This window comes from Thunnus thynnus, chromosome 17 (assembly GCF_963924715.1).
Source record: "Thunnus thynnus chromosome 17, fThuThy2.1, whole genome shotgun sequence".
Lineage (NCBI taxonomy): Eukaryota > Metazoa > Chordata > Actinopteri > Scombriformes > Scombridae > Thunnus > Thunnus thynnus.
Genome location: NC_089533.1, coordinates 27,609,805 through 27,633,763, shown reverse-complemented (window position 1 = coordinate 27,633,763; position 23,959 = coordinate 27,609,805). Strand labels below are relative to the sequence as shown.

The 23,959-nt window shown below is 39.4% G+C and overlaps 1 protein-coding gene across 1 annotated transcript in view; it reads left to right on the top strand.

The window, feature by feature from the left end:
* LOC137201435 (potassium voltage-gated channel subfamily C member 1-like) overlaps positions 1-23,959 on the top strand; it is an 88,962-nt gene that overhangs the window by 44,593 nt on the left and 20,410 nt on the right. The window contains exon 4 of the mRNA XM_067616498.1: positions 953-1,165. Coding sequence (XP_067472599.1) covers positions 953-1,165 — 213 coding nt within the window. The remainder of the gene's footprint in view (positions 1-952; positions 1,166-23,959) is intronic.

The following is a 23,959-nucleotide window of genomic DNA, read 5'->3' as shown; positions in this document are numbered from 1 at the left end:
GATTAGTTTTGACAGCTGTGTTGAAAGGTACAAACACTGCTTCCCCTGTAGCAATCTCCGTTTTTTGTTTGTGTGTGTGTGCATGTGTGTGTGTGTATGTGCATTACTGTATATACTCTCTCCTACTCCTTTGTTTTGCCTCTCATTCAGCGCTGTTCAATGCCGTGTACATGTATATGAAGTGTGTGTGTGTGTCTGTAGGTGTGTGTGTGTGTGTTTGTGTGTGTGTGTGTTTACAGCCTGCTCTACTGCAGTGTGTTGGTCATGTGATCAGTATAGCTATCACAAGGCACTAACGTTCCTTTACATTCCCCTCCTTCTCTCCCTCTCTCCTCTTTCCCTGTCTCCCCTATCATCCCTCCATCCTCTCCTTACCCTCTTTACCCTTTCTTTTTACCTCCTAATCGTTTTTCTGTTACCGCTTCTCTAACATCTCTCGATTTTCGGCTTCTGTTTCTCATCTCCTAATCCCTTCTCCTCGCCATCCTCTGAGTCGCTCCTCACCACCTCCGTTCTTATCTCCCTTTTCCATTTGTATTGCTTTTATGCTTTCAACCTTACCTTCCCTGCTTCTCTCAATGAGTCCACCTCTCACCCCCACCCCCCTCCTCTGATACTCCTCCTACTCCTCTCTCCTGACCATTAATCTTCTCCTACTTCACCTCCCCTCCTCCTCACTCTCTCTCAACTTTCCCCCTCTCCCTTCTTATTCCAATTTTGTCATTTTTAAACTGTCTTTCTTCACATTCACATTCTTCCCTTCTTTTTCTTTTTTTTTTTCTTTCTTTCATTTGATTATTTGATTTTCTCTATCCTGTCATCTCCTCTCCTCTCCATGTCTCCTTTCCATGTTTCCTCTCCTCTTTTCTTCTCTCCTCTTCTTTCCTCGCCTCTTTACTTTTTCCCTCTATTCTACCACTTTCTCTTGCCACTTGCCCCCGCCCCCCCACAGATTCTAAGCAGAACGGCGACGCAGCAGCCAACGCAGCAGCCCTAGCCAATGAGGACTGCCCCACCATTGACCAGGTCCTTGGGGACGAGCGTAGCCCAGCCACCGGGGGCCTCGGCTCCACCACCAGCCGTGAGCGCTACCCGCACGACCGGGCCTGCTTCCTGCTGAGTGCCGGGGAGTTCCAGCGCACAACGGACGGGAACGTTCGGAAAGGTAGGAGGTCGGAGGGGGGGAGGAGGAGGATTGAGAGGGGAGGAGGAGGAGGAGGAGGAGGAGCAGGGGGAGGGCGATACTTGAGTGACAGCAGTGGGCTGTCGCTTGATGCATGGTCTTGACTGATATGTACTGACACTGTGTGTAGTGTGCAAAAACATCAAAACACATCCAATTACACGCCGACCCATACACACTTGGGGTGGACAAAATAACAGGAACACCTAACAATATAAAAATGCAGTGTCAGGAATGAGCATTGCATTTTACAGGTGTTCATGATATTATATCCACACCCCCTGCACCTATAGAATGTTTCACACACACAGACACACGTACAGGTACAGCAGAAAAATAGATGCAAATGCACACACACACCATATAGACAACATTAATATGAACAAATATATAGTGTATTATTGTATTTCAAAATAAAAGCACTCAAGAGGCCTAAATCCTTAATGCTAAAGTAAAACTAAGACTCATCAACACATAAGCATACAACATATCCCCTCTCCCAGCCGTCATTTTTAATGACAGCTCAGCATCAAAGGCTCACTCCTTTTACACATCAAGAGTTCGCACCTGAGGCACAAATAAAATATCAATGTCCAATAGATAGTATTGATTTGATCCTGCTGCTCATTCACACCTTCCAACTACAGCTGTAGTAGAAGTTCCCTCTATGCATTTATCCTGCATCTGTACTGCAGAGGTACTGCAGAGGCTGCTGCAGCACTACCATCTGCGCTGCTGTTGAAGTGACTGGATTTGCTGTACTGTAACACAAAGGTATTCATGTCTCATAATGACGCATGCGTACATACAGTATGTCTTTTTGTGAATCGTGGTCTAATAACGCAGTATTCAAATTCTGCAGATGATTCCTTACTGAGGTGGATTAACAGTCACTCAACAACATGACATGCAGGATAACATTGGACTTCAGCGTACGCCGTGTTCTGTGTTCATCACAGCTGATACAGTTCTTTGTGTTATACTGTGTACATGCAGCTTAACTGTTTCATTTCAAAACACTGTCATTTATTAGATTGATAATGTCACTTTTCTTTTTACTATTTCTATATTTTTTTCTGTCAGCAAATCTCATGAAAAGACAAAAAATAATCTTCTCCCAAGAAAAATGACAGCATCAGTCATTTGTTCAAATGGTTTAAATGATACATGTTAACCTGACAATGACCTCTAGTGGCCGTGTGAATTATGACTCTGCCATGTTGCGATGATTTTATTAACACTCACAAAACCTTTAAGGTAGTTGGTTGTGCTGGATGGGTGGGTCAACAAACTGTGTAAGAATACACACTGCTGTCTTGTTCCCAAGTCTTCTTCTGCAGTATAAATCAGTCACACAGCTGTTAAACTCCTACACTGCTGTATTTGCATTATGGGACACACACTTCATACAGTTTGTTCTTGCTGCTACAAATGCAATAACTGTATTTAATCTAACATTGCTATCGGTAGACAAAAGACTCTTTATCCACCACCTGATTCTAATCCTTCAAATGCAATTTTTGCATTTTATTATTTATTGAAATGTTCTTATTTCCTCACTTACTTGTGATTATTTGTGTCTCAATAAACACTGTAATAGTAGTATGGTGTATATGGTATGTAAGGCCTTTTATTTTTGTTTATAATGCCTAATTTTGTATATATAGTAGATGTTAATAATCTATATTGTATTTTAGTTTTTAGCCATGCTAGCTTGTAGCTCTAGGGATGGCAATGTTGGTTGGCCAGTCCTAAGTATTGGATGGATTATGATGACATTCATGGACCCCAGATGATGAATCCTTGAGACTTTGGTTTTTGTTTTTTTCTTTTTTTTATTCATGACAATGTTTATTTGTTACCAAGGTTAACATCAGCAGGTTAATATTGTCATTATGACTATGTTAACATTTAGCTCAAAGCACAGCTATGCCGAAGTAAGTAAGCCTCACAGAACTGCTAGCATGACTGTAGATTCTGGTCATTGTAGTTTTTAGCAAAAGTTAATCAAACAGAAGGAAATGGTGAATTTTTCGGGGATTAATTTAAGCGGTGGATTAACACACATTTGATGTTCTTGTGAGTATTTGTGTGTGTGTGGAATGAGTAAAAAAAAACCTACAGTTTCGGTACATAGTGATGAAGGAACATGTCACCCAGTGGCTCAGTGATGTGTTTTTAATAGTTTTTGGACAGCAATGGAGGTTTATGACACAAAGGAATAAGGATTTTATACACATACAATACTTGATTGTTGGTTTTGTCTTTTCATGGGATTTGTTGACAATACAAAAATATAGAATAACTCCAGCCTCATCCTTTAGGGTACTAACTCATAGTGTGCTCATTGGGATTTTCTTTCAATGGTTACATTTTAAAATGTGTGTTTCTGTCTTTGTAAAAGAGGACATCTTTGTTTTGAAATGAAATGTAAATTGCAGTATTTTCAATCTGATCTGACAGAACAGACAGATGATGAGTGACATGTCTGTTCTCAGTCATCACGTCATGCTTCTTCATGTTCTGTCTGTCTCTTCCTCACTCTATCCCACTCTAAAGTTTATTTTTTCTCACTTTTCTGCACTGTAATTCATTAACTCTCCATGCTTTCTTTCTCTCTCTCTCCTCCCCTCACTTTTTTCACCCATTCTCTCTCATTTCTGCTCTCATTTTTCCTTTTTGCCCACCTCCTCCTCCACCACCACTTTCCATTTTCCCTTCTCTCTATTCACTATACACTTCACTGTCTTAACGATGCATGGTTTTGCCTCTTTTTTTGTTCCATTCATTTTTTTCCTCTCCATCTCCCTGCTAACACCTTGACCTGCTAACACTAAAATAACTGATTTCATTTTAAAATATAACCCCTGACCTTTCACATTTAACACCCTACACACTCCTCTACACACCCCTACATGTTATCTCCCCTGACTCACACACATAAACACACTCTGAAATACACTCACACTACATATCAGACGGCTCACAGTCCAGCAGTGTGACATCCTCGCTGGGAGAGGAGTGGTTCAAGCCGGAGGGGCCTCTGCTCCAGCAGGACCTCAGTGTTAACTCCACCTCCTCCTGGATCAAACCATAGAAACACAGAGGTAACACTTCCACACAGCACACAGCAGTGAGATGCATCTCTACAACCAATGACACAACCAACCATTATTGGCCTCAACAAACAAACTGTCTGGATTAAGAAAAGAACAGCTGAACGACTGAGCAGACTTGAAGAGAACAGAATAGATGAGAACATGTTAAATTAGTTTAGATTAACTTGATCAGACTGGAATGGATTACATTAAACTTGATTAGATTAGATTTTAACCTTGATGATACTAGATTACATTACAATAAATTAGAAAAGATTAGACAACATTAGATTAAGTTAAGACTAGACCAAAATAGATTAAATTGAACTAGACTAGCCCAGATTATATTAGAATACAGTAGACTTGATTTAACTAGATAGGACTATACTAAATAACTGAGATGTGATTAGATCTAGTCATATTAAAATACATTAGCAAATAGTAGACTACACTAGACAACACACTACACTAGACTTGATTAGAGTAGATTAATATATCTAATAAATTGGGAAGATTCTGATTAGATTAGATTAGATTAGATTAGATTAGATTTGATTAAATTAGATTAGAGATGAAATTAAACTAGACAAAACCAGATTACATTGGACTAGACTAGGCTAGCTACATTAGACTGATCTAGATTAGATTAGGTTTTTGCATTACAGCTTCATACGTTAAATCAATAAAATAAATGAATGTGCATTTAATAAAAATAAACTTTATATTTATAGCCTTTTCTTAACATATTACAAAGTGCTTTACAAAAAGAAAAAATCTCAGATTACAGCTAAATAGAGAACAGAAGAGAACAAACACAGAATTTGACAGGAGTGTAATAGGAGTATACATTAAAGCACATGCACAGAACAGTATATGACAGTTAAATGGAGTGGATTAGATTAGAGAGGAGATGCTGAAAAACAAAGTAAAACACTAGAAAAGAGCTTGATGCCCCGAAAACAACATCAAATATCAAGATCACATCTCAGACAATATGAAGCATCACAGCACTCACACCCACACGCAGACACATGCACACACACACACACACACACACACACACACACACACACACACACACACACACACAAACACACACACACACACACACACACACACACACACAGGTTGAATGTATAGAGGTGCATGCAGGTTGCCTGTTACTGTAAAGCTTTTAAGTGTGGTTCAGCATCATACAGTGAATAATAGTAGTGTGTAGGGTGGGGGGGCATATGCACGGTGTGCGGTGTGTGTTCTGTCCGTACAGTACAAAACACTTGACCCAAGCATTGATTTGTCCATTTTATTTGGTTCACAAAGGAATCATTTCAAACCACAGCAGCATTTTGTTATTAATAAGGGTAGTTTGTTAGTTTAGTTAATATTCTTGTAATGTACATGTACATGCTGTAGTATACCATAATGTGCACGTACAGTATAGACAGTTATATGGCATTATATTTGTGCCTCAATTTTGAGCACACAATGAAATATTTTGAGCACAGAAAAAGCTTTTTTGCAAGCAAATAAATTATATTTTGTAGACACTATTTTCACTTATTATTACAAATAATTGTCAAGTTATGTTCATAAAACTAGGTATCTTTACCAAAACTTTATAAAGGGCTTTGGTTTGCTGACTTCAGCCAGTTACCTTTGCCCCAGTGCTTCCCTTCTTCCCTAGTGATAATCTTATCCTAATGTACAGATAATCCTAACACTGATTTAATTGAAGACACAATCAAAAACAACTGGCAAACACTGTGACTCACTAAAACAGCGTGAGAATGAAGGTAAATTGACCATGTGTAAATCTTCCATGAACAGCAATTGTCCAAACCTAGCTTAGTAACTGTAACTAGCCACAGCAGGCTTGGATTTACCAAACTTTTAAGCAGTGTGCATTTTTAGGCTTTCCAAAAGCAAACACAGAAGAGAAAAAGTATAAGGACGAGATTAAACAGCATGTTTGTCTGCTCTAACGTAAGCTGCAATAATTAACGTTTCCGGCTAACTAGCTTACTACCACAGTGGTAACTGAGTGTTATGTCCAAAGCTAATGAGGACATCATTAGTGAACTGCATTAGCTTGTGGGGTCTACTAGTTATGTCTTAAGAAAAGCCCAGTCGACCACTATCCACTATGTAGTATTTCCAGACTGTGTGTCTGTTAGTACACATCCTAAAAGCTTTTTCTCTTGTAATGTTATAGATGAAAACATTAAAAGTTCAACCAGGGACAGCATTTTCAAGAAATTCATGAAGCTAACGTCAGCTCAGTTAGCTAGCTAGCAGTGGCAGCTCAAATTAAATTATGCTCAACAAAATATAACTTTTGTGCTTGCAAATATACATTTTCTGTACTCAAAGTCTTATCTTGAACTCAACTGAAACACAAATATGTCACATCATGTTCTATGAAAAGACACAATATACTGTGATTGCTGAAGTTAACATGTTAATTGTTAATTGTTTGTGATGAGTGAGTTGGTAAATTTAGAAGCCAAAAACTGTTTTAGCTGACCTGACGTCAGGAGACAAATCACACACACACACACACACACACACACACACACACACACACACACACATACACATTCATCCCACCACTATTTAACAAGCAGATCAGATGTGAGCACCACTGCGGCTGTTTGAGTAAATGCATGCCTTTATGTACTGTTTATTAGCCTATTTGAGTGTGAGTGTGTGTGTGTGTGTGAGAGAGAGAGAGATAGAGAGAGAGAGAGAGAGAGAGAGAGAGCTATGCCTTCCCTCTCTACACCTACAGTATGTTGTAACCACCAGTGAGAACAGGTCATGGGGTCCGAGTGGGTCTAAAGGTTAAAGTTCTAAGTGCTGGTCCATGTCTGATGCGTGCTGTTGCTGTTGTTGTTGTTATTTTGTTGTTGTTGTGTTACTGTCTCCTTCCCCAGGTTGTGTCAGGTCATGCGTTTGTACATTGGCTCTTGTTGGTCTGTGTTACACTATCCATCTGTCTGTTTGTCTGTCTGTCTGTTTCTCTATTTTTTTTCCTTTGTTTGTTTCTGTCTGTTCGTCTGTCCTTTTCTATGTGTGTCTGTATTTCGTGTGTAGCTGTCTTCCCCTCTTCCTGCTCCTCCTCTTCCTCCTCCTTCTCCTCCTCTCACCCGGTCTCTTCTCACTCTGGTACTTACAGATAGGGGGGCACCACGAACCAAACGCTCACCATCACGTTTCCCCCCCTGAAAGCACTTTGGCTTCAAAGTTAACCTGGTTCTGAACAGACCAGGGAGGTCTTATTCCCAGACTGCTTTTGGGAAGATGGTGCCTGGTCTTTCCATACTATGCTTTATGTATGGCCAAAACTTAATAATACCACTGCTTTGGATTGCAGAATCTACAGTCTAAAAAGGACCAATCAGATCAATCAAATATTATATTATTGGGAATCAAAACTAAAATTAAACAGTTTTTCTCAAAAAATATACAAGGAAAAAAGAATTTGATGAAAGGAATAAACGGGGATTCAATTAAACGTGTTTGTTTTGGGACGGGTGCCAGAGTGAAAGTGACTGCTGCACACTGGTTGGTTCGTTGCCCTGCCAGGCCAGTGAGAGCTGGTTGCTGATTGGTTGGTTAGTTGGACTCCTCTGGAACTGAGCTCAGGTCAGTTTTTACAGTGCAGCCCACAGAGAGCACTGTGTGTTTTACAGCAGACTTGGCTCCAACCATTACATCACAGGCTCAGGCTGATTGGATCCTTCAGGCAACAATTCTGTATATTTGATTTACAAAAAAAGGTTTTAAAAAGTTCCCATTGCACTTTCAAATGAAAGCAATGTCTTTTGTAGCTGAGCTGTGTCTGGCTCTCTGTCAGGCTGGGCTGGAACACTGACTGCTGTAGTGCTTCGAAGGTTTAGCTAACAAGACAGCTAATGTGCTTATTTCAAGTACAAAAACACTCCAGATCTAGCAGGTTCTTTGACATACCAACAGAGAGACAGGCAGGCGGAGAGAAAGAAAGACAAAACTCTAATCCCAAAAAGACACACACACACACACACACACACATACAGGTAAGTATCACACAGAACAACTTCGAAGGGCTGTGATGATTAGCATACTGTAGTGGTGGCACTGTTTGCTGTGCTGTGATGGCCTCTTAGCTTTCTCTCTAAAAGCTTTAAATCTAATGGAAAAACTATTCGCTGAATAGCTGTGGGGGAAAAATACTTTGTGTGCTTTATTTATCTTTTGTCTAAGTCATCTTCTTACATTTGTGGTTGGTCAAGTTTCTTGGCAAGATAAATAAAGCACACCTCAACAATTAGCAGTCACACGCAACTCAAAATGGTCGCCAGGCTTTTGCTTTTAAAGTGCCACCAGGGCTCTCTTCCCATCCCTCTACAACGCTCCTCTCTCCTTCCTCCCTCCCGCTGACATTATCACAGATCGTGCTGTACACGGATGGGATTAATTACAGATCTTAATGTCACCGCTGTCACTGTAATCCAGCGCTATCAGATCTGTGGTTGTGATGGGTGGGAAGAACGAAAGACTCGAGCATTTCGGAGGCATTCTTAAAGGGCAGCATCGCACTGTAACGCTCCTTTCACACCCTCTGTGCAACTTTTTTGCTCTTCTTCTTCTGCCTCTTTTCCCGGGTCTCGTTCCTTTGTTTGAGCAAGCAAAAGGGCATGGGCGCAAGCTACTACCTCTGGATCAAAAAACCCGACACAAGACAGAGAAAAATGATAGCACTCTAATAAATCTCCCTATTCATGTTAAATTCAATCCTCTTTGACATGCACCTTTGCTTCACCCCTGCCAGAGGGATTCCTGTGGCTTGTGGCTTTTTGGTGGTTTTATTTTTTTTGAAATGCAGTGCTTTAACCTTTTAGTGATCTAGCTCAAGGGCACAGGTCACAGGAGGTCAAAAAATTGAGCGGACCTTTCTTGCTCCTAATTTCCCTCTCTCTGTGTCAGCTTGTCTGATTATCTGTCCCTCTGGGTCTGACATTTTCTTTCTCTATCTATCTATCTATCTATCTATCTATCTATCTATCTATCTATCTATCTATATATCTATCTATATATCTAGCTATCTATCTAGCTATCTATCTAGCTATCTATCTAGCTATCTATGTATCCATCTAGTTTAATGTTGACAATGTGCCTGTGTGTTTTAAATTACTTTTTCATCTCTTTGAAATAAATCTTTTTGGTTTAGTATATGATTTTTGATCTTTTATTTTTCTATGTCATGTTTATTTTATTAATCATAACAATTCTGTCTTATTTTCCCATCCTTTGATCATCATCCCACCATCCCTCAACTCTCTCTTGCTTTTTTTCCTCTCACTCACTTTCTCCTTATCTCCACGCTGTTGCTACGGAAACAGTGGACAGGGGAATTCTGGGACTTGGTGCAGCGAAACATTTTGGGTCAGGGCTTGGTGTTTGATTGCATTATTGATTTATATTGATACAGTAGGCTACACTCCACTAACAACCCATTGAAGCCAAGGGGAAAAAATGAGCTGAATGATGCCAGTGTACAAAGTAATATCCCATTAAGATTTAGATTTTTGAGTGCATCATCTAAAGAAAAAGAGGAAATTGTCAAACACCACTTTAAGGGTATAAGGAGAAAGATGTTAGACATGTTGGATAAAGCACCTTAGATTATCAGTACCCAGCAATTTCATCTGATGCTTCACATATTTTTTCATCCACAAAGAGACTTTTGCACTAATGTGGACCAGAAAAAATGTATTCTTTCACACCATTACAACAAAATAGGACTTAAACAGATGGGCTTGCTGCAAGTGTACACACTTTAGAAGGATCCACGTTGTCTTTTGGCCCTTAACAATGAAACAATAACATTTTTTGACCCAGTGGTTTTTTAGTGTAGGGTAGGGGGTTAGGGTTACCCAAAGATAGTCTTCATCACAACCTCCTACTTTCACGGTTTTGCAGAATAATACAGTAGGAACATCATGCTACTTCTGCCTTTGTTTCTCAGACAACAGTCATTATTTGCAAGGCCACGAAAGGTCCCTTGTCAGGAAATTGTAGATGGAGCCAGCAGGAGGCTCGGACAGCAAGCTTTTCACACAGCTTCACAACCCAGTGTTTATAGGAAAGATTGTGCCCTGTATGTAGCAAGACAGAAAGTAAGGGTGTGAAGATCAGGGTGGTAGATTGGCATATAACTTGTCTGACTTTCATGCAGGAGACCAGACATTTGTGTCCCATCATAGACCTGTAGTCAATGTTCATCTTTTTATTAACCCTAATCCTAACCTGCCTAATCCTAACCATACTTTAACCATAGTTTGTTTTCTTTAACTACAGTCTTGCCGTAACCTTAATCATACTGTAGTTGCCATGCATAGATATTGTAGAAAATGAGAAATGTTCAAAACCTTGACATCAGAAGCCAGAAACTATTATCTGTGTTATTACAGAATCTCTCAATATCAACATTCTTGTCTGGAGATAGGGTTGGCCTTTAAGTGTGGCCATTCGAGGTATAAACACTTTTGACTTTAGACGTGGTCAGGCAAGATGTCATACAACCTAGTTCATTTGAATCATACTTTCACTCCCTTTACTGTCCCTCTGCTCCAAGGATGAATCCCACCACAATTCTGTTTTCTGTGACTCTTGCCTGTTAATCTGTCTCGCTGTCTCAGTACAAATCAGGATAAATGATCAGGGAGAGTGTCCTGCCTGCTAGAATGCAAGGAGGAGAACACTGCCTGTTCTCCTTCAGGAAAAAGAAAAAAAAAACCCTGCAGAGGTAGAGCTCTAGAGTGAGTGTTGGTGCAGTGCCACTAGTGCCTCCAAAGGCCAAGACTGCACATTACACCCTCTTCCTTACTGCATTAGTTTCAAAAGCTGCAGACATGCTCTGCATTATGATACTGTACACGTCTATCTCCCCTTTCGTTGGGAAACCTAATCAGTGAGTGGGCGGAAGTCGAATAAGGGAATGAGATGTTGCATTAATCACTCCCTTGCTTTGTATTTCATGCTCCCTCTGAATGCCGTTCTGTCTCCCTGTTTTTTCTTTCTCTGTCTTTTTCTCCCTTTCCTCCTTCTCCTTGTTCTCAGTAGAAATAGTATTGATTCTTTTCATTGACAGACAGATACCACTGGCCTGAACTGACTCTTGAGTATTACTTAGAGGCTCATTGATGTAAGGAGATACGTTGCACCATAACAGAGTGGAGAGCTCCCTCTCTCTCTTTCACTCCTTCTTCCTTGATTTCCACCACCAACACACAGTGTCAGACCATCTTAAATACACTCTCTCTTCACCAGTTTTCATTCAGTTTCTCCCTCATTGTTTTTCTCTCACATTCCTTTTATCCGACCAATGATCGATGGCCTTTAGGCTAGTATTTAATCATTATTGGTGGTCAGAGTCCCTTGAGCCCTATTGGATTGCACTCACATTATTTTATTTCCTGAGCGTTACACAACAGTTGAGCCACAGTGGTTTCAGGAAGAGACTCATGTTGACAAAGGAAAGTGTAAATGTATTGATTATGTGGATTATGGTTATAGAGCAGCCTCTGTAAATTCAAAACCATTTAAGTAAGAATCTACTTTGGTCAGGGGTGACCAGAAAATAGTCCTCAGGAATATTGTGACTGTAATTCTTATTGTAAATAACCGCTGTTAATGTTTAGATTCACTATACAGTTTGGTAAAGGTTGCCTAATCGCTCAGGATTTATACATACAGGATTTATACATACCCAAAAACTATGTAATGATCGCCAAAATAGCTTAGCTCTTTGTTTAGCAAACAGCCCTGCCATCACTCGTCAGTGAAGGCAGAGCTTCAATAACTCCACTACTGGACCCACAAGAGCAGCATAAATCAGTGAACACTTAAAATTGGTGTTTCTGTTGTGGCCGAGGGACCTCAGCACTGTGCATCTTAAAGCCCCTCTCCACTCAAAAATATGTTACGCTTATTGTTCCTTCAGTTTGATGTTTTAGCTTCTCTGTGCAGAATGATGTATGTGCTGAAGGAGAAAAGGTTCTCTGTGCTCACTGAAAATCTGAGATTAAGGCTTTCACCTATGATTTGTGACATCACAACAATTCTGGAAGCCAATCGTGGTCCAATATGCAATTTACACAAGTGTGATGTGGGAACTTGAAGCCTCCAGTGCACAAACACTGAGAATGGACTTTACAGTGAAGTAGGAGACACTTTGTGTCCAACAGCTATACTTTTGAAACTAAAAACATTCACATATTCATAGATAGTGGTTTTTAAATGAGGGAGAAGAAGTAGATGTAATTTTTCAAAAATGTAGTGTTATTAATAGAACTTTTGTGTGTAAAACTTTCTACTAAATTCAAAGCAGAGTATTTTTTTATGCCTTAAAACATATCTGTAGGGGATCTTTAAGACAACACATCCAAATGAACAAAACACAGGAAAATTAAGAAGCATGTTAATCAATTTGACAACACATTCATTACATACAGCACAAACTGCAAATAGGAAAACACAAGCAAATACAGAAACACTGTACGTTCTAAAAGACAAAAAGACACAACAGAAGTTTCTGAGGGACGGTGTTGTCAAAGTTTGAAAGTTACAATGTTTGTTACAGTCTTAACATACTGGTGGCATGATTCTGATATTACTGGAGATATTGGCTATACTCCTAGCTGATCATTTGTGTCCAACAGAAACGTATGTTGTTTTGTAGAACTTGCAGAGTGTCTGTGTTTGCTAGTCTTTTCCTGTTGTTAGTGTTTCTGTATGCAGAGAGGATGTGCTTCTCAATTTGTTTGTGCACCTTTTTGCCAGATAAGAATGCTGATATTGCACAATTCTGCAGAATTTATGTAAACATTCACTGTCAATGTTTTTAAAATTCTTTCTTTCTATAACATCTGCACATGACAAGTAGAGTATGGTTAAGGTTAGAGAAAGGTAGTGGTTATGGGTAAAGAACTATGGTTAAGGCTTTCAACACCAGAGACAGGGGTTCACATCTTTAATCCTGCGTGTGCTATTGGTGAGTTGGTTATAATTCTCTTTGGGTTTGTGTCACTGCAAGTGACCCCTGTTTCATTCAAGTGGTGATAAGATGTATTGTTAATATAAAAATACTGATTATAGCTGCTTTAAGTTGAGTGTTGAGCTCTCTCAGCCACTACAGACCTCTGCAGTCCTTAACTGTTTCAGTCTCTTAAGCTGCTGGATTTACCTTCAATATGTGAAATTAAATTAGATAAATACGTTAAAAAAACTGTTAGTCTGTATACAGCGTAGTCTTTTACTATCTTTTTTATCTTCCCCCCTTACCCTCACACATCTCAGTGATGTCATAATGTTGCAATGTTTTTGTCCAGTGAAATATTGCCCAAAGACTACATTTGGTTTCTACTGCCTGCTTCATCCTTATAAACATTGTGCATGTCCATCTCTCTCTGCATAATCATAGTGTTTTTCATGGTTTGTGTATTTACGTGTGTTTCCATACTGTTATCTTTAATGTGTGTCTCTGCCTTCATATGACATAGCAACGATGCTCTCTCTGGCTGTATGTTATCTTTTCTGTTCTTTGTTCTACTCCTCTTTATGTTCGTGTGTGTTTGTCTTTCTCTTTCTGTCCTCTTCCTATCTCAGTTGTGAGTCAGCTGCGTCACATGTCACATACATACAGGTTACATGTATGTATGTATGTACTTTTTAACATAAACGTGTTGGTAATGTCATATTGCATTTTTAAATGTTTGTATTTGATACAAATATTATTTCTTGACAATCTCAAATCCACATGTGGTTTCAAATGATGAAGTGTATCACGTTTATATATGTATATATACAATATGTGTCTTTAATAATAAGTAAGAAAGCTTTTGTAATCATTTCCAAATACCTAAATATAATCAGCAATTTATGCTGTAAAATGAAACACATGTTGATGTATTCTGTGCATGCAGATTGTTGTTGGGATAATATTTGCCCTGGTTGTTCCCTCCCGTGTACTCTTCCTCACTCTTCCTTTCCCCTCCCCTTTCCCACCTCCTCCCTTGGCCTCCCTGCACTCCTCTTTCCACCACCACCCTTTCATCACTCTCCACCTCATGTTCCTCTATTCTCCCTCTCTCTGCAGGAGCCTCATTAATTCATTACCATCATCACAGTTCCTTGATAAAACTCCGGATAATCAATCATTACAGCTGTGATTTAAAAATTTCACATCTGTTCCTCTCAATCACAGCAATAATTGTTATTTTTGAAAGTATGAATGATTCTGCAGTACACTACAGGACACTACTTTGTGTTCACACTGCTAGTAACCATATGGAGGGCTTCAATAGGAGAAGATGACAGCGGGCCTTATCAGTAAGCAGTAAATCGATTAGAGTAACTGACTCAAAGGGACTGTGGTTTATATTGTTGTTTCTATCAGTATTTAAGTATTGAATTTAAAGCTTAAGGCTGCTTATATTCTTTTTTTATTATCAACAAATCGCATGTGCAGACCCAGACCAACAAGGAATTGACTTACTAACAACTACTGTGTATCTATCTTCTTTCTCTGTGCCATAGAGCTCCACTGTCATCCAAAAACTATTAAAAACTCATCAGTCACATTTTCACTCAGTCCCGCACACAGAGTGCTCCATGTTTGTCATATATTATCACCTTATGAAGTTACCTTTATAAAGGAGACACAGAGCAACATTAGTATCAATTTGGAGTTGCATCTCTGTCCACCTAATGAATGTAAATCCAATATTCACTCTCCTTTTACCTCTGCTTTGGTTTGCACCAACTCCTGAGAAAAATATCAGTCTCTTAGCTGCTAAATGCAGCTAATGTTTGACACATCAGCTAATCATTAACTTTGTCTGTCTACTGTTTGGTACAGAGCCAGTAATGTACATAGCTTTTTCACTGAACAGCTGCCTGCTGCTGCTGGAAACCAGGTTGATGAGAGTTGAGTTTATGGGCTGGAAAACCGAAACAGTGAGCTGAAAGACACTAAAACTATAACTATAAATTTACAATCAGTTTTTAAACATTTATGTCATCAGTAAGAACCAGTGAGCTTGTGGCTGAGAGCCACAGACAAGGTAGGGAAGTCAGACAGTCTTGAGAAACAACACATCGCATTGTTGGATTTGGTGTTTTTAATGGGATTTGTTGGCAATAAAAAATATAGGAAAAAGCCTAGTCTGATCCTTTAACAAATTAAAGGTCTTCAAAGTTCAGTATGTCACAATAGATGTCTAATTTTGGATGCAAATATAAAGGAGACAGTGGTATTGAGGTCCATGAGCAGTCTGGGCAGAGATGGAATGTAAGACAAATGTAATCCAGTGAGTACATAATTTCACCTCAACATATGAATGGTGCTAGTTTTGTTTTTATGTATTATATTGTTTCATTAGTGCTCGTCAAGTAGTTTGTTCATTGTAAGTTTGACCAAGGCTCATCCTCCTTGTTGTACAGTGCAAGGTTAACACAGAGACATAGTAGTAGTAGTAATAATAATAGTTTCACAAGTCACTTGTGGTGTGAACACACAATTAGCACATTCCATCTCATCTGCTCTCCCCTGTGCTTCTCCCTCATCTACCCCCCCTTCCTCCTTTTCCCATCATCCCTCGTTCCTCTCTCCTCTCCCTTTTCTCTCCCCCCTCCCTCATGTTTCCTCATCCCATTCTAACAGTGTATGTGTATCCATCCCATCCTCAGGCTATCCTCCTCAGTCTCTCCCCCTGCGTTGTGTTTCTAAAGTCTGACTGAGTGGAGGTATGTACAACAAGTCACCATCACTGCACCGCTAACAGATATGCAGCTAGCTTCTTGCTCTGGCTTTCAAGAGAATCAATCAGAAATGAAAGAATGAAACATGTGCTTAAGGCAGACGTTCTGGGGCCAGAAATTGTTTGAGCTTAATAGCTATAGGCTTGTGAACTTGTGAGCTATCCTTAGCTAAGTGTGATTATAGATTGATCAGACTTTTTAAACAGTATAAATTTAAGGTATATTACCTTCCACCTTTTGTCTTTTCCCATTACCTTCAGTATTTTATTTACTTTTATTTTATTTGACCCATCAAGACTACAAGGGGCGCTCCACTGGTCTTTATTTTACACATGAAGGATGGTGCTACTCAACCTGTGAATACAGTTGTAGAATGTTGGGTTTAAAGACAGCCTGTGTTACAGACTGGGGGTGTGAAGTTTGAATGATATGGGCATTAATAAGGCACAAAGGTTCTAGTAAAAGATGCTATCAGTTTGCATTATGGGAATTGTAGGATCTAGCATTTTTGGAGTTTGACCCATATTAGAGCTCTAAATCTATGATATCTCAGCCTTGCAGTCCCAAATATACCTAAACTCAATGAAAATATCATTTTTGTAGAAGTATCATACTGCAATGCATATACAGATGAGTGGTCTCTTCCAGGATGACTGACGTGTTAGACAGCGCTCTCCACCACCATCATCAATGATGTTCATCCCTCCAGAAGAGACTTATAGAATCAATGCCAAGGCTGAGGAACACCATTCTTCAAAAAGATATTCCCTCAATTGGTGTTTTGATGATGGTGGTGGAGAGCGCTGTCTAACACATCAGTCCATAACTGGGATTGGTAACTACAATAAAATTTTAAATTCTCATGCCTGACACTACTTGTCACAGAAAAAGTAAGTCACATTACCATAACAGTTCTCAGTAATGTGTTACTGTCCTACACAGTTAATAATTAAAGCCATTCAGTCAACATTTTATTTATTGAGGCAGCAGGATAGTACAAGATACAAGCTTCACACCAAGCAGAAGCTGAAGCCTGATGCTGATGCCTGATGCTGAAGCCTGATGCTGCATCTGCTGCGGAGAGCAAACTGCTGAGTGTCACTCATTATGGATGCAAAGCACCTTTCAGCTAGACTGTGTATACAATGCCAGCTGCACTAGCAGTGCTGGCTGCATTTGAATCTTTAGAGCATCAAGACATGTAAGCCCTGATCAAAAATGTGTTTTGTCTTTGTTAATGTTGGTGAAGCAGATCTGTGCTCAGAATGAGAATCAAAAGTCCTCTGATGATCGCAGTCTTGATCAGGGATTACAGGTCACTATAAATTGCTGCTGTATGTTAGATACTGTGGGTTATTGATCCCAATCAGCCTTACGTAGCCACTGCTCTGTGTGAGTGTGTATTTGGGTGTGTGTGTGTGTGTATGTGTGTCCCAATCAGCTAAGAGCCGCAGTGCTACTGATTTATTTCTGTGGTTACAGGATTTGACGTTGCAAACACAGCTATTTAAACAGAGGAGAATGTGTGCTGCTACACAGTTAACATGCACAAACACACACACACACACACACACACACACACACACACACACACACAGACAGAGCATATGTGAAGCTGTAATGAACACACATAGATATTGGTCATTTCAGAATGCAATTGTAGTATCACAACACATGCAAATGCATACACTGTTGACTGAAGTCCACACAGTGCACACAGTCATTTGAAAAAATGAGACACAACCAATTTCAGTATTTGCTGTTCTCAGATTTAAAGGTGCAGTGTGTAGAATTTAGTGGCATCTAGTGGAACGGACTTGGCAGAAATGGAATATAATATTCACAAATATGTTTACATTAGTGTATAATCCCATGAAAATAAGAATCGTTGTGTTTTTGTTACCTTAGAATGAGCCCTTTATATCTACATAGGGAGTGGGTCGTCTTCCACGGAGGTCGCCATGTTGCGACGCCATGTTAGGCGCCCAGTAGCAGCCCAAAACAGACAAACCAAACACTGGATCCAGAGAGGGCCTTTCACGTTTTTCATGAGTTTCATGGCTACTGTATGTTCTCTTACAAGCTTGGAAGGGGAGGTGGTGTGGGAGTCAGGGGGGAGATATTCAGTTGGTTGCAATCTGCAACCTCACCCCTAGATGCCACTAAATCCTACACACTGGTCCTTTAAGAGGCTTAATCTCAAAGACTTAGATATTCATGCATTTTAACCCACTTGTGCTACATACGCACACACACATACAGTGCATTTAATAGCCAGGTCCTTAGAACATGGTGACCCAGATCTGTCACTGTGGTATCCAGTACCCAGAATGCCTCCTGAGGTTTAAGCAGTATCTCACAGAGAGATTCTCATTGGCCAATTCAGCTAAGCACCACTATAGTATACTACCAGACTACTATAGTGTAGACTGAGAATAAGGTTGAACACTGTGCCAGTAGACTGGCTGGTGCTTACTGTCAAAATGATCTGCTACATTCACGGGGACATTGTGGACACAAATGACACCACTTATAATCCATCTGAAAAAATGCTGTAGCTTACTGTCAAAATTTTGCCATTACAGTGTGTCCTAGTGTGCACTTAGACCTGCATTCATATGTTTTTCCTTATCTAGATAAAATGGTGTCTTTGTCACAATTAGAATCTATTGTAACTGACATAAATACAAGCTGACTACAGCTGATGTTTTCTTTGAACTGACACCTTCTTCCTGCCATCTTTCAGTCCCACAGGGGGTGAGAATTGATACTTAATCAATAATAGATCAATAATAGAAATCTAAGTGGAGATGTCAAATGTTGGAAGATAACCATTCCCAATCCCTCAACCAATCCCGTTACAGAAAGCCAGGAAAAAGGCAACAGCTCTCTCTGCAGGGAATTTAACAAAATACTATTCTGAGTTTGCCCTTGCATGCTGGTCTCAGATCAGTGCTTCACTTCTTCTTTATGCAACGTCCAACTTTAGTTTTTGCAGAGTCGAAACTGATCCCAGACTAACCTCACAAGGGCAAGTCCTTCCTGATACGTGTTGATGTGTAATGAAAAACTCTGGCGTATCATGTGTTGCTTGGTTATGTAGTTATTGATTTGTCATTGTTTATTGTTGTAGCCATTGTGATGAGGGTGCAAGGTAAAGATGTCCTTTAGTACTTTTCTGTCAGCTGTTCCCGATACTTGTCCAAAGACAACAAAAGTTTTTACATGCAATCAAAGCATGCTGACATTTGTTTATTTCTTTATTGGAACTCTGCTTTAACATTGTAACTATAGTTGTTGCTCTTTCAGCTCAACATACATGCTCATGCACATACACTGAAGGTCATTGAAAGGTACTCTGGGAAATGTATCCAATAACTTAAGCTTTGCTGGGTGTTCAGACTGAAAATAACACAGCTTTAAAAAGACAAGACTATGTCAAAACCTAGTATATGGCTGGGCTGTGTATGGTCAGTGTGCAAAGTTTTGACCAGTATGCTACAGGGATAGTCAGTAGTACTGTAATGAGAATTCCTGGATATGAAATGTTAATTGGCAATTTTCTGTAGTGGTCCCAGTAATATTTGTTGTTCAGGTGTACTGACGTAGCACATCACAAACGTTTGAGTCAAAAAAAAAGGGTATAAATGCAGTTGCAAGAACAATACTTTCCACAGCTGTGTGACTTTGTAGCCGTGCAGTCAAGTCTTTTAGAGCACACAAACATCATAAACACACCTGTCACCTGCCCAGCACGGTGCTGTTAAACCAGAAACATTGCGGCTACACATTATTTTTATACAGTTTATGGGCTACACACAGCATGGCACGGCTATGCTAACAATGCTAGCCATGCTAACTGGTTGCTAGCCGCCATACAGGCTGGTTGGTGAGGGTTGGTGTTCCTGTCAGTGTTGGAGCCTCCGTGTGAGACACTTCAGTCATGTTAATGTGTGTTTTTAAAACTTACTTCGGAATTGCACTCCCTCTCAGTCCCCATGAGAGTGCGCTGCACTCAGGGCTCCGCTGTATACGCCCCCTGAGGACATCACATTAATCATTTAATTCTTCCGACACAACAGTACTTTACCTTCTGTGCTTTAGTATGAACTTCTCCATACAGATTCACATTTCATACAGTGAGATCTTTTTTGGTGTCAGCTGGTTTATTACAGGGAGTTCTCAGTTAATGGCCCGGTTTTCTTTTGTCATAGTATTTACACAAGAGGCATTATTGTGTACTTAATGCAGCTTTTTAAATCAAGTAATTCAAGAAGTAAATATATAGTCAACAGTAATTAGGAAAATAACTTGAGCACACTAACAGGAGTTTCATTCTCTCCTAAAATATAAATTCAACATCATTTGAGATCCTGTACAATTCAAATTCATATTTAAGTTCAGTATTATATTCTAGATCTGAAAGTACTGCTAATATACTGCTGTATTTTCAGATCTTGCCAAGGGCACCACCTAGGCTACAGCCAACATGGTTTAGCATGAGGCAATGAGGGCTACAGCTGAAGTGATTTGCACAAATTAGTTAGTTCTCATTCATTCAAACTAGATTTTTTGAAAACGTGACAGCCCTATTTTACATTCCTGGCAAGTTATCACAGCGACAGTCATTTAATCGTGAGATAAAAAGTACAGTCACCCCTTTCCCATTATAAGATCTATCAGTAATGTGCACTGGCGAGTATTTGACTGGCCAGAGCAGTGTGTTGCCGGATGACCTCACCTTGCACTGCAGCAAAAGTTGAGCCAGATTAAACTCTTTTTACCGAATGTGTGTTGTTGTCAGAACCTTATTTGTGTCGGCACCCCTGCTGTGGCAAAGCAGTGGTCTCACTGAAATGAATGAGAAACCGTTTTTTTCATGCAGTGCTAGTTTGTCCCTTTGCAGTATGTGATTTTGCTGATTTTTGTGTGATGTATGTTGAGACTGACCCACCCTTTGACAGTGTTGCCTCTCCTCTTAGTGTTTAATGACTGTCTCAAAGTAGGACTGCAGATTAGTTCATCTCCCCAATTAATATAATCACATCAGGTCTCTTTATTGGTATTCCTAGTTTTAAGACACCTATTAGTTGACTCCATTGTGTGTGTTGGGTCAGGTTTCCTTGAAGCACTTTAGAACATTGAAATTAAAAAGCACAGTTATTCGGTAGCATAAAACTCACCATGGTTGATTTTATTTTCCATATTAACTGTATTGTAAATCAGTCAGGAAAGCAAAAATATCTCAATACTGAAATTGTTAAAGGAAATCCAGCCCTGACTCCTTCTTGACTGCCTGACTGACTTCCCAACGTCATTCACTCCAAGTTACATTCACTTATGACAGTTCATGTCCCTGGCAGTAATAAAGTCTGTGGCAGTAAACTCAGAGGCAGGTGGGGGAATAGAAGGCAATTATTCCAGTTTACACACCGAATGAAGTGACCTTAAACCCTGACCTAACATGACCTTCAGCACATTAGAGAGAATCCCAGCTTTTAAAATAGCACTCTCATTTCATGTCAGCTTGCTTCGTGATTTTATTCAGCCTCGGCCTCCTTCTCTTGTCAGAATAGTGTTCTACATTCAGACAAATACGATAAAATAAATTAATTGGTGGCTTTTTCTAATAATGACCTAGCATCTTTATAATTATAAGAAAACAACCTCAACTTTGGGCTCATTTAAAATGTTCATGTTTGTGCTGGTGTTCCTGAACAATCCCAATGATAAGATCATTTTCCTTAAAATAAGAGGCAGACATTTGAAAGTCAAACTTATGAGAAAATATAATAACTACAAGATGCTCCCATACTCCCGTTGACTATATAGTTTATATAAATATAAATTATTTCAGTGAGATGTTTTTTTTTTAAATGCAGTCCAGAGTGGCATGTGAGATAGTTGAGTTCTCAGAAAGTCTGTGTAAATTTTGGGTTTTTAATACTTTAAAGTTGCAGAGACTATTGTTCTATATTCTCTGACTGATCTCTGTATTGAAATTTTAAATTTTTTAGTGTCAGAACAGGTTCTTCAAAATAAATCACCTTGCTTCTTCACTCTCTGAGCCCATCACACTGCAGCGCCCCCTGTGAAAGCCCCTACAATCTGATTTTACAATATGATTTCTCAGCCTGCCAGTTTTCTTTTTAGGAACAGGAAAGTTCAAAAAAGTTTTGTGGTAAATCAAAGAAAATCTGTAAAACATACTGTATAAATTGTCACTAATTTAATTAATCTCACTACTCCAGAAGCAAGTAATTCATTTTCAAATAAATAAAATGTAGCTGTATATAACTGCACCGTGTATTGTATATAAAAAAATAGAGCTGGACCAATTAATCATCCAGAGGGCTTTCTTTGTTGATGGTGGCTTTTTTCAGATATATGATATAAATGTGAATATCAGCCAGTATCCACCAGAGAACTACAACAAGTTTAATTTTCAACTGTAAAATGTTCTGCTCAGTATATACTTTGTTCACAATTGCTTAAAAAATAATTTAATAATTTATCCTTATCAAAAATTTTATGTGTCTATGTAAAAGATAATATGGGTTGACACAACATAATTGGATTTTTTTAAACTCTCAATAAGAGGTCTTCATGGGTCCATAATGTTGGATCTGACCCAAAACGGACCTGTGGAAAACCTCCCTAAACCCAACATGCATGTTTGGATCCACTTGGGTATTGGACATGTTGACATACAGACCCAAGATCCATGGCAGTAAAAGGAGACCCGACCCGATTAGACTGTGTAGAATTTGGACCTGGTGCAACTTGGGTCCCGGGTAGGGTCTCAGTTCCTCAGAACCTACTCTACTCTACTCTCAAATTGTAGTTTTAAGCAGTTATCAGTTTCCCAGTCAAATGCTGGGAAACAAAAATGTGTAAATGCAATCTGTACAGTCTGGCCACATTCGTAAAATAATCAGTTGTCAAAAAGCTCTCCTCTGTAAAGGAGAGGCCCCTTGAGGTACTGCGACAGGGTGAGCTGGTACTGCAAGCTTCTCCACTGACTCTGAGTACCTTCTTACAGTATATGTTAGCTTAGTTAGCAGAGCTAAAAAAAAAAGTAGCCTACAGATATCTCTAGCTGTCTCTGTAACGCGGGTCCCTCACCTTGCATGTCGCAGAATCAAGAATTAAGACAATTCTTATTAATGCCAGGTGTAAATGCAAAGGTCCATGATCAGATGTCATAATCCAGAATACATATCCAGATGCAGATCACATTTCAGGTGGAAATGGTGTTCACATTTTTCGTGAACCTGAACAAGATGCTACAGTTGTGTTCTTATGGATGGATGAGGGAAGAGAGCAAAAGAGCAAACTTTCCGAGTCAAGCAGAGAGGAGATGATTGATTGTTGATTCTCAATATTTAGGTATGCTACTGGCATGGCTCAAAGCATGGTAAAATCGGCCAGTCAGTCTACTCATGTGAGGTCCAGACTGAAATATCCCAACAAATATATTTGCTGGATTGACGTGTATTTAGGTTAAGACATCCATGCTGTCCACACGATGTATCCTTTTGACTTTGGTGATCCCTGACTTCTCTTCCAGCACCACTCTAGCATTTGTGAAATTTCTCCACAACTAGCTTATTAGATGGATCGCCATTAAATTTGACATATTTTTAAATGTTCTCTTTAGGATGAATTGTAATCAATTCTAAAAAACTAATGATATACTTTGTGTTTTGTCCTAATTAGCAAATGGTAGCATGCTAACACAGAAAACAAAAATGGTAAACATTTTCACTATGTTAGCATGGTAGAGCTGCTAGCATGGCTGTAGACTCTTAATACATTTTACCCCCTAAATATAGTGAAACACATACTCGACCCTGACCTTGGAGAGAGTTTTGTC